Consider the following 12,111-nt stretch of genomic DNA (forward strand, 5'->3'; position numbering starts at 1 on the left):
GTATCTTTGTGAGTTTTACTAGAAACATGAGGTTTTGTAAGGTTTTCAAATACAAAAATTAGTTTTTTACTCAATATGACACTAATGTTCTTAGAATCCTGAGATAATGCGAAAAAAGCAATAAAAACGTATTCAAACAAAACTCCTAAACCCATCCAGCCATCCATTTTCTACCGCTTGTCCCTTACCCAAACATGCAAACTGTCTAATAATGCCTGGAATAATTTATATTTGTGAGTTTTACTATAAAAAATATTTTGTAAGGTTTGCAAAGACAAACATTAGTTATTTTACCCGATATGACAGTGTAACTGTCATACTAAATATGAAAGTTATATAAACATAACTCCAAAACCATACATGCAATAAGTCTAAAAATGCTTGTAATAATGTATCTTTGTGAGTTTTACTACATTCTGGTGTTTTTGTAAGGTTTGCAAATACAAAAATTAGTTTTTTCTCAATATGACAGTATAACTGTCACACTCAATATGACAGTTATTTAAACATAACTCCTTAACCAAACATGCAAAATGTCTAATAATGCCTGAAATAATGTATCTTTGTGAGTTTTACTAGAAACATGAGCTTCTGTAAGTTTTTCAAATACAAAAATTAGTTTTTTACTCAATATGACAGCAATGTTTTAGAATCCTGAGATAATGCGAAAAAAGCAATAAAAACGTATTCAAATATAACTCCTAAACCAAACATGCAAGATGTCTAATAATGCCTGGAATAATGTATCTTTGTGAGTTTTATTAGAAAACAATATTTTTTAAGGTTTGCAAAGACAAACATTACAAAATATTGTAATTTTTTTAGTCAATATGACAGTATAACTGTCATACTAAATATGAAAGTTATATGAACATAACTCCAAAACAAAACATGCAATATGTCTAAAAATGCCTGTATTAATGTATCTATGTGAGTTTTACTCGAATCAGGTGTTTTTGTAAGGTTTGCAAATACAAAAATTAGTTTTTACTCAATATGACAGTATAACTGTCACACTCAATATGACAGTTATTCAAACATAACTCCTAAACCAAACATGCAAAATGTCTAATAATGCCTGAAATAATATATCTCTGTGAGTTTTACTAGAAACATGAGCTTTTGGAAGGTTTGCAAATACTAAAATTAGTTTTTTACTCAATATGCGAAAAAAGCAATAAAAACGTATTCAAACAAAACTCTTAAACCAAACATGCAGAATGTCTAATAATGCCTGGAATAATGTATCTTTGTGAGTTGTACTAGAAAAATATATTTTGTAAGGTTTGCAAAGACAAACATTAGTTTTTTTACTCAACATGACAGTATAACTGTCATACTAAATATGAAAGTTATATAAACATAACTCCAAAACCAAACATGCAATATGTCTAAAAATGCCTGTATTAATGTACCTATGTGAGTTTTACTTGAATCAGGTGTTTTTGTAAGGTTTTCAAATACAAAAATTAGTTTTTACTCAATATGACAGTATAACTGTCACACTCAATATGACAGTTATTTAAACATAACTCCTTAACCAAACATGCACAATGGCTAATAATGCCTGAAATAATGTATCTTTGAGTTTTACTAGAAACATGAGCTTTTGTAAGGTTTTCAAATACAAAAATTAGTTTTTTACTCAATATGACAGAAATGTTCTTAGAATCCTGAGATAATGCGAAAAAAGCATTAAAAACGTATTCAAACATAACTCCTAAACCAAACATGCAAAATGTCTAATAATGCCTGGAATAATGTATCTTTGTGAGTTTTACTAGAAAAAAAATATCTGTAAGGTTTGCAAAGACAAACATTTGTTTTTTTACTTAATATGACAGTATAACTGTCATACTAAATATGAAAGTTATATAAACATAACTCCAAAACCAAACATGCAATATGTCTTTGACCAAATGAGTCGTGGTTAAAATGACAGATACTACACATATAAGCGATGATAAATTGCGAAAATATAGTGCCTACACCGTAAGATGTGGGCGTGGTATGGTGCCAAACTTGGCTCTAATGGTTTTTGGCCATTTTTCAACAAAAAAAGAGGGGTTGTATTTTAACTGACTCCTCCTAGGGACTCTGACCAAATAAGTCATCGTTAAAATGACAGATACTACACATATAGATGATGATAAATTGTGAAAATATGCTGCCTACACCATAAGATGTGGGCGTGGTATGGTGCCAAAATTGGCTCTAATGGTTTTTGGCCATATTTTAGTTAAAAAAAAAGGGGTCGTACTTTAGTGAAGTGGAGTGAATTATATTTATATAGCGCTTTTTCTCTAGTGACTCAAAGCGCTTTACATAGTGAAACCCAATATTTAAGTTACATTTAAACCAGTGTGGGTGGCACTGGGAGCAGGTGGGTAAAGTGTCTTGCCCAAGGACACAACGGCAGTGACTCGCATGTCAGAAGCTGGGATCGAACCTTGAACCCTCAAGTTGCTAGCACGGCCACTCTACCAACCGAGCTATACCGCCTTAACTAGGGATGATGTTTGATAAGAAATTATCGAGTTCGAGCCCATTATCGAATCCTCTTATCGAACCGATTCCTTATCGAATCCAGATATTGTGGGAAAAAACCCACAATATTTGGTTTAGCAAAAGCTCACTTTTATTTTATAAGAAAAAAATAAAATAAAATAAATAAATAAATATTGACTGTTGTTACCCCCCTAAAAAAAATATATATATATATATTGACTGTTGTTACCCAAAGTATATTAAGTGGGATTTTTCAGAAAAACAAATATATACAGTAACACAAAAACAACCTGTCTCTGTGATCACTATAGGTGTATAAATAATAATATAGTGTTAAATAAAATCAGCCCCTTGGGCACGAAACTGAAAATAATACAGCTCTCCAAAAAGTGCACTTCTGCTGCTATTGGAACATCCTTCTGGGGTCCATCAGTGTGGCCTCCTCCAGGAATGACTGCACGTCCTTGTCCTGGAGGGAAAATGAAGGGCAGACACAGCATAGACTTAGGGTGGAAATAAGCTGAATGTGAAGACTAGGGTGTCTGTTAGGGGTGTGGGAAAAAATCGATTCGAATTCGAATTGCGATTCTCACGTTGTGCGATTCAAAATCAATCCTCATTTTTAAAAAATCGATTTTTTATTTTATTTATTTAAAAAAAAAAAAAAAAAAAAATTTTTAATTAATCAATCCAACAAAACAATACACAGCAATACCATAACAATGCAATCCAATTCCAAAACCAAACCCAACCCAGCAACACTCAGAACTGCAATAAACAGAGCAATTGAGAGGAGACACAAACACGACACAGAACAAACCAAAAGTAGTGAAACAAAAATGAATATTATCAACAACAGTATCAGAAAAAATCGTTTTTGAATCGAGAATCGTGTTAAATTGAAAAAAAAATCGATTTTGAATCTAATCGTGACCCCAAGAATCGATATTGAATCGAATCGTGGGACACCCAAAGATTCACAGCCCTAGTGTCTGTTATTAAGTCTTTAGCATTAGTATGTGGAATTAAATGATGGAATGGATTAAGTAATGAAGTTAAACATTGTACTGATATGATCCACTTTAAGAGGTTGTTCAAATTAATAGTGCTTACAAAGTACAAAGAAGAATTATGAGAAATACTTTCAACCTTATTGAAAATAAGATATTATTCATCTCAGTATATTAATAATGACTGAATTAATTAATTACATATTACAAAACTGTTGTATATACTAATTCACAGATGTTATTTTGTTATAAAAAGGTCAGTAAATGATGTATATATTTGTAAACGCTCCGAAGTGGGAAAGGGGTAGGATTAAATAAGCTTTACTTCTTCCTACTCCAACATGATGTAAAGTGAAATAATATGAAAATGTGATGTGTTATGCTGTAAGTTTGTTCATGTACGAAATAAACTAAAGAAAGAAAGAAAGCACTAGTTTATTAGACAGACCTGCAAACTCTGGAGTGGTGTAGGCTACAAGATAACGTTAACTATATCAGACACATACAAAAAGGCTAACGTTAACGTTACCGTTAGCCACTGACTATGCTAAGGTAACGTTAGTCTAGCTAACATTACTGCAGTCCTCGTTGACATAGGAGGTAACATTATTTTAGCCTAAAGGCTACGATTGAGCAGGTATGGAAATTAACCGGCAACAGTTAACGTTAGTAACTCACCAGCACTATCACTAAAATTGGCGCTGCAGGTTGAAGCAGAGGAAGAGGGGCTTGCTTCGTCATCTCTGTCGCTGCTTCTCCACGACACCTTTCTCTAACCTTCAGGTTATGTACGGCCTGAACATGTTTCATCGTGCTTGTTGTACTTCCCCCATGACATGAGAGCGAAGCCTGGCAATAATTGCAGATAGCCGTTTCCTCGTCGTATTTTTATTTTTAAATGAAGCCATGCCTTGAGGCGTTTTTTCTTGGTCCATTGTTGTTGCTGCTTCTGTATCTGCCGCCTAATGACTGAGCAACGTCATTTCCTGGAACGTGCCACAGGGCATTTCCTGTGGGACGGGATTCGTTCCCAGGGATTCGAATAAAGAACCAACTCTTTTTCATTACTATAGTGGCCTCGATAACGGAAACCGGTTCTCAAAAAGGGATTTGATTATTTTTTATTTTTCCCCTCCCTCAGGGGGGGAACTCGACAGGGTGGTTGCTGGTTGTTCCATCTCCATCGTTGGGGTCCCTTCGGGTGGGGTGGGTGGTTCCCGTGGCCCCGTGCTGGGCGGTCCAGCGGCAGTCGACTTGGGTGGCCGGGGGCGGGCCGCGTCGTGCTCTCCGGAGTTGGGGTGTGGGCTCGTGGGGGCCCGGTTGCTGGTGGAGCGGGGGCGGTCTTCCCGTCCGGTTGCGGGGGGTCTCTGGGCCCCCCGGGCGGGGCGTCCCGCCTTTCTGCCCGTGTGGGATGTGGTCTCTCGCTGGCTTGAGTTCTGGCTGTCCCCTGCTTCTCTCGTGCCTTGTCCTCTGCCGGGTGCGTCTGTCTGCGGCCTGCTGCTGGCTCTTACGGGCGGCACGGTGGGCCTGGCTCTGGGGTTCCTGTCGCTGGCCGGCCTGGCTGCGTGGGGGCGGTGGTCTCTGGTTCCCTGGGCACCACACCTGCTGTTTGTGGGTTGGGCTCTCTGGGTGGCTGGAGCCGTACTCTGGCTCCCACACACACTGGGAGTCAAATATATTGTACATACAAATACACATATACTCACATACATACCGTTATTCATACATGCATACATACATACATATATAGATACCTACGCTCCCACATACATACACAAATACAGTTCATACCTACATACTCAAAGTTCGTACATCTACACGCACATTCACTTTACAAACATACACATACACATACTGTACATATACATTCACTGTACAAACATACACATACACATTCTGTACATATACAAGTACATATGCATACATACACTCATGCACATAATCACGTTTCATCAAACATATTAACGTTTTTGCTCTAGGGGAAACTGGGTAACACATGGCACACTGACAAAGCTTAACCTATTGTTACTATAACAATCTACAAGGTTAATATAGGTTGCTTCTCTTTTTTCCCCTCCATTTTTCTGTATTCTTTTGTATCTCTAGTTATCATTACGTATATGTATTGTTACATTTGAACAACTGTATTGTTGATAATAGAGGTAAATTATTGGTATTGTTCATTATCAATAGCGCTATTTCTATTGGTATTTGTATTGCTCCATTTGTAGTGTAATAATGCTCATTGTCATTTATGTGTTATTATTTATTTCGCTAATTGCTTCTTTGCTATCACATTTACCATCATATTTGTACATATCGTATTTGCTGATGTTGCTCTATTGTTGTTATTGTTGTGTTTGCTGTTGTTGTTTTTGTCTCTCTGTCTAATCCCCCTATTGTCCCCACAATTCCCCCCTCTGTCTTCCTTGTTTTCTCTTTCTATCCCCTCCTGCTCCGGCCCGGCTGCATCAAATGATAATATAAATATATTTAATAAAGTCAAATACAAATAAGGCACCAAGAGAAGTATCCTACACTTCTCTTTTGTAAAGTAAATCTGAACAGCCGATATGGGCATCTACATCAACTATATGATTTGCCTGAGAAGCTGGACAGGACAAAAACAAAACAAAGAAAAAGGGATTCGAGTCCATGGAATGGGTTCTTTTCTTATCAAACGGTTCTTTTCTTATCAAACAACCGGGAGAACCGGTTTCAAACATCATCCCTAATTTTAACTAACTCCTCTAGGGACTTTGACCAAATAAGTCACAGTTAAAATGACAGATACTACACATATACCTGTAGGTGATGATAAATTGTGAAAATATGTTGCCTACACCAGTGTTTTTCAACCACCGTGCCGCGGCACACTCGTGTACTGTGAGATACAGTCTGGTGTGCCGTGGGAGATTATGTCATTTTATCTAGCTGGGTCAAAAGTATTTTTTGCAAACCAGTAATTATAATCCGCAAATAATGTGCCATTGTTGAGTGTCGGTGCTGTCTAGAGTTCAGCAGAGTAACCGTGTTATACTCTTCTTTATCAGTAGGTGGCAGCAGGTAGCTAATTGCTTTGTAGATGTCGGGAACATGGTTTGTCGTGTTCACAATATGCAGACGACAGCGGGAGGCAGCGTGCAGTAAAGCAAAAATAAAAACAAAAGGTGAGTGCCGCTAAGAAAAGGCATTGAAGCTTAGGGATGACTATGCAAAACGAAACTAAAACTGAACTGGCTGCAAAGTAAACAAAAACAGAATGCTGGACAACAGCAAAGACTTACAGCGTGTGGAGCAGAGACGGCGTCCATAAAGTACATCCGTACATGACATGACAATCAACAAAGTCCACACATATAAAAAGATAGCAACAACTTACATTTTCTTGATTGCAAAAACAAAGCAGGTGCGGGGAATAGCGCTCAAAGGAAGACATGAAACTGCTACAGGAAAATACCAACAAGACAGGAAAAGCCACCAAAATAGGAGCGCAAGACAAGAAGTAAAACACTACACACAGGAAAACAGCAAAAAAGTCCAAATAAGTCAGGGGGTGATGTGACAGGTGGTGACTTTGAGACAAGACCTATAGTGATGCATGCTTGGTTATGCTTTAAAGTCATATCCAACAATTGCAATAACGACTTTTTATTGTCTGCTGAGTTTCATTTTTTAATAATTTCTGCTGGTGGTGTGCCTCTGCATTTTTTCAATGAAAAAAATGCGCCTTGGCTCAAAAAAGGCTGCAAAACACTGGCGTAGAGGACTAATTGTATTGTTTTTTTAAATTGATTCCTAAAAATTAAAATGGCAAAAAATATTTGCGATTGCGATGTATGTTTGGTAGTACTGCATGTTTTGGTGATTGTTGTTTTGCAGCAGGAAGGGAAGACTGAAATGAGCGCCAAAGCCAACGTCGAGGCTCCGCCGCCCTCTTCGCCCGACCGTGCCCCCGCGACCTCGCCTTCCTCTTCGCCTGCCGAGGCCATGGCCAACGAGGCTCGGACTCAGCCGGCCGCCACCACGGCCCTGCTCCTACCTGGTACTATTGACGTGTTTCCACTGGCAAAAGCTACTACTTTGAGTCCCTGCCAGGCAGATAGGTCTGACCAAAACCGCTTCTTGGCCGGCAACTCTTAGTCAAAAATACATTAAACCATTAGTTGCACTATTATACTCCAGAGTCTCCACTTTGCTGCATCAACCCTCAGTCTCCACGTGTATAAAATGTTGTCGTTTGTTCGCAGGTCTCATTCAAACTCCCAAAATACAGACTGTCCCTTTTAAGGTAAAAACAACTGAGTAGCGCCACCCACGTGTTAAATGCTAATTCTTCATGATACTTCACAAATGAAGTGAATAAAAAACACAACATCAGGAGTTTGCCTTCTTTTATATGGGAACTAAAGGCTAGTTGGAAGTGAATTGAATAGGTATACCGTATTTTCCGGACTAGTGCACCGGTCTATAAGCCGCACCAGCTAATTTTTTTAGAAAAATAAATATATTTCCATATGTTAGTCGCACTGCAGTATAAGTCACAGATATATACGTTGTGAAATGAGTTTTTTCCACAGAAATATTTTGTAAACGTTTGTCTACTTACCTTAGTTGTTTCCACAAGGTAGTAAAACGGCTGATAAAAAAAAACAAGTCAATGTCATGGACCCGCTAGCTGTGGGAGCTAGCTCTCCAATCAGCTAAACAGACTCAATAATTCCATGTTGACGTTTTGGTGAATTTACTGAGGAATTTGTGAAAGTGAAACAATACAAAAATAATTTCATTGTAAGCTAATAATACTAACACAGACACTCGTAAACGTGTTAGCATATTAGCTAATAGCTTGATTACATCATGATAGCATGTACAAATATGCATGAAAACACTCCTACAGAATCACACATGGGACGCTTTAGTAAGTAAGAAATGTTTTAGTTATATTGTAAAACTTACCAACGTTGCTTTTTAGTGATGAATGAAGAATCCATACGAGTAGAAACGCTATGGACAGTTTTTGCAGTGAGCAAACATGTCCCAAAGGTGGCGCCATAGCACAAACAACAACACACATTTTCAGTCCTCTGCTTGGGTTTGATGAAAACTACTGAACACAACACATTTTGGCCATCAGCCAAGAAAAATCTGTAAATTAGCCGCAGTGTTTATTAAGCCGCCGGGTTCAAAGTGTAGGAAAAATAATAGCTGCTTATAGTCCAGAATTTACGGTATGTAAATAAACATTTATTATTATTGTTATTATTATTATTTTATTTCTGTGTAAATAACTCATTTTACAACATATATATCTGCGACTTATATTTAGTGGGTGTGACTTACATACTGATGCGTGCTATAGTCTGGAAAATACGGTACTTATTAGCGTGGCACGGTGACGTTTTGGTGAATTTACTGAGGAATTTGTGAAAGTGAAACAATACAAAAATAATGCCATTGTAAGTTAATAATACTAACACAGACACTTGTAAACGTGTTAGCACATTAGCTAATGCTAACGACGCTAGCTTGATGACATTACAATAGCACGTACAAATATGCTTGAAAATACTCCTACAGACATCACACATGGGACACTTTAGTAAGTAAGAATTGTTTTAGTTATATTGTAAAACTTACAAACGTTGCTTGGAGTGAGGAATGAACATCCATACGCGTAGAAACGCTGGAGAAAACTGTAAAGAAAAATACATGTTTTAGCCGCACTGTCTCATAAGCCGCGGGGTTTAAAGTGTAAGAAAAAAGTAGCGGCTTATAGTCGGGAATTTACAGTATTTATTATAAGTATATTTATAGTATCATGTTATTTCAGCGCCGCCTCCAGGCCATCAAAAAGTGGAGCTGACCACACCCACCGTGGTGGCAACAGACCTGAATAGAGGAGGCAGGGCCAGCGAGGCGGCCACGCCCACTTTGTCAGCACAGGTGGGTGGGGCTTGCAGCATCGTTCACGTGCTGGAATGGAAGGAGGGCGTGGCCATCTTGCCCGGAAGCAACCTGAAGGTGACATGATGATGTTGTTTTGTAGCATCTTTTCAATTTGACTCCATTCAATAACATGTTGAAAAATCACACAAAATCAGCAATGATGTTATTGTTGAATTTGAAATTGGGTGGGATTAAACTAGATGGATGTTTTAAAAACCTGTTTACAATAATACAGAAGCTAAATGAGGTGTGAATGCTCCAATGCTGAAGTTGAAGTGAAATGCTGACAGAATGTAGTCTGAATGTAAGAATAGTTTGAATGTTGGAATGGTTTGAATGTTGAAGAGTTAGAATTTCCATGAAAAACGCAATTTGGTTTGGAACTTGGGAAAGTGTTAGTTGGATGAGTGGAATGTGTTGATGTTGGAATGATTTGAATAGCTTGAAAAATGTGGGAATTGTGCAACTTGGAAACATGTCCCATTCATTTCAATAGGAACTTCCTGGAAATTTGGGAATTTTGGGAAAAGCGGGATTTTTTTGGAAATGATTAGGAGGAGCATGAATGAGCTGAATTGGTTGGTGTTGGAATTGTTTAAATCGGTCAAGAAATGTTGAAGTAGTAACAGTTTTTTAATTGACAAATAGTATTACGTAATTTCGGGAAAACCGGGAATTTTTCAAGTTCTTAAACCAACTTTTTTGTTTTGTCCTGACTAGGAAGAATGTTTTGACAGTTGAACGGTTGAAATGGGTTGAAAAATGTGAAAGGAGTCATCGCACTAAAAAAGGTTAGAAATAAGGTTAGAAAAAAAACAGGAATTCCTGGAAATTTGTTGAACATGGAAAAATGGTTTGAATTTCCGGGATGAGTTGAATGTGTTGAAGGTGTAATGGTTTGAATCTGTTGAAAAATGTGGGTATTGTAGAAGTGTGAAAAATTGATAATTCATTTTGAATGGGGAAAATGTCCCTAAAAATTGGGAATTCTAGGAAATCCGGGAATTTTTTGAATAGTTGTTGAAAGGGATCACACAATTCCTGAACAGGCTGAATATTTTGAAGTTGAAACGGTTTGAATCAGATGAAAAATGTGGAAGGTAGAGCGCGCCAAAATCTGGAGAAGAAGAAGAATAACTAGCACTTAAAGGCCTACTGAAATGAATTTTTTTTATTTAAACGGGGATAGCAGATCTATTCTATGTGTCATACTTGATCATTTCGCGATATAGCCATATTTTTGCTGAAAGGATTTAGTATAGAACAACGACGATAAAGATTGCAACTTTTGGTATCTGATAAAAAAAAGGCTTGCCCCTACCGGAAGTAGCGTGACGTAGTCAGTTGAACATATACGCAAAGTTCCCTATTGTTTACAATGATGGCCGCATGAAGTGAGAGAAATTCGGACCGAGAAAGCGACAATTTCCCCATTAATTTGAGCGAGGATGAAAGATTTGTGGATGAGTAAAGTGCAAGTGAAGGACTAGTGGGGAGTTGAAGCTATTCAGATAGGGAAGATGCTGTGAGAGCCGGGGGTGACCTGATATTCAGCTGGGAATGACTACAACAGTAAATAAACACAAGACATATATATACTCTATTAGCCACAACACAACCAGGCTTATATTTAATATGCCACAAATTAATCCTGCATAAAAACACCTGCGTGTTTGTTATGCTAGCTCCTAGCTCCTCTGCTAGCTCCTAGCTCCATAGAACACGCCAATACAATTCAAACACCTGATCAACACACACAATCACTCAGCCCAAAAGACCGTTTACCTAACCCAAGGTTCATAAAGCTTATATATTTTTAAAAAGTTACGTACGTGACGCGCACATACGGTCAAGTTATCGAATGTTTAGCAGCCAAGGCTGCATACTCACGGTACCTGATATTCAGCTGGGAATGACTACAACAGTAAATAAACACAAGACATATATATACTCTATTAGCCACAACACAACCAGGCTTATATTTAATATGCCACAAATTAATCCTGCATAATAACACCTGCGTGTTTGTTATGCTAGCTCCTAGCTCCTCTGCTAGCTCCTAGCTCCATAGAACACGCCAATACAATTCAAACACCTGATCAACACACACAATCACTCAGCCCAAAAGACCGTTCACCTAACCCAAGGTTCATAAAGCTTATATATTTTTAAAAAGTTACGTACGTGACGCGCACGTACGGTACGTGTTATGCTAGCTCCTAGCTCCTCTGCTAGCTCCTAGCTCCATAGAACACGCCAATACAATTCAAACACATGATCAACACACACAATCACTCAGCCCAAAAGACCGTTCACCTAACCCAAGGTTCATAAAGCTTATATATTTTAAAAAAGTTACGTACATACGCAAAAAAAAGCCAAAGCTGCATACTCACAGTAGCACGTCTGCGTCTTTGTCATCCAAATCAAAGTAATCCTGGTAAGAGTCTGTGTTGTCCCAGTTCTCTACAGGCGTCTGTGTATCCAAATCAAAAGTCCTCCTGGTTAGAGTCTCTGTTATCCGAGTTCTTCCATCTTGACTGCATCTTTCGGGAATGTAAACAAAGAAGCGCCGGCTGTGTACTGTTGTGGCTGACTACGTTCGAAAAATACGTCCATTTCGCACCGACAACTTTCTTCTTTG

At 38.0% G+C, this 12,111-nt stretch overlaps 1 protein-coding gene across 7 annotated transcripts in view; it reads left to right on the top strand.

Annotated features, from left to right (window-relative positions):
• Nucleotides 1-12,111, top strand: part of l3mbtl1 (L3MBTL histone methyl-lysine binding protein 1) — an 84,125-nt gene that overhangs the window by 9,856 nt on the left and 62,158 nt on the right. For 6 of the 7 annotated variants that reach the window (XR_009827151.1, XR_009827150.1, XM_062057554.1 and 3 more), the window contains exons 2-3: nucleotides 7,401-7,563; nucleotides 9,352-9,542. Coding sequence is in view for 5 of the 7 variants with exons in the window: in XM_062057554.1 (XP_061913538.1) it covers nucleotides 7,419-7,563; nucleotides 9,352-9,542 (336 nt within the window). In the remaining 2 variants the exon portion in view is untranslated. The remainder of the gene's footprint in view (nucleotides 1-7,400; nucleotides 7,564-9,351; nucleotides 9,543-12,111) is intronic. The other variant, XM_062057558.1, reaches the window with a different exon arrangement.

The sequence above is a fragment of the Entelurus aequoreus genome, linkage group LG01, assembly GCF_033978785.1.
Source record: "Entelurus aequoreus isolate RoL-2023_Sb linkage group LG01, RoL_Eaeq_v1.1, whole genome shotgun sequence".
NCBI classification, from domain to species: domain Eukaryota; kingdom Metazoa; phylum Chordata; class Actinopteri; order Syngnathiformes; family Syngnathidae; genus Entelurus; species Entelurus aequoreus.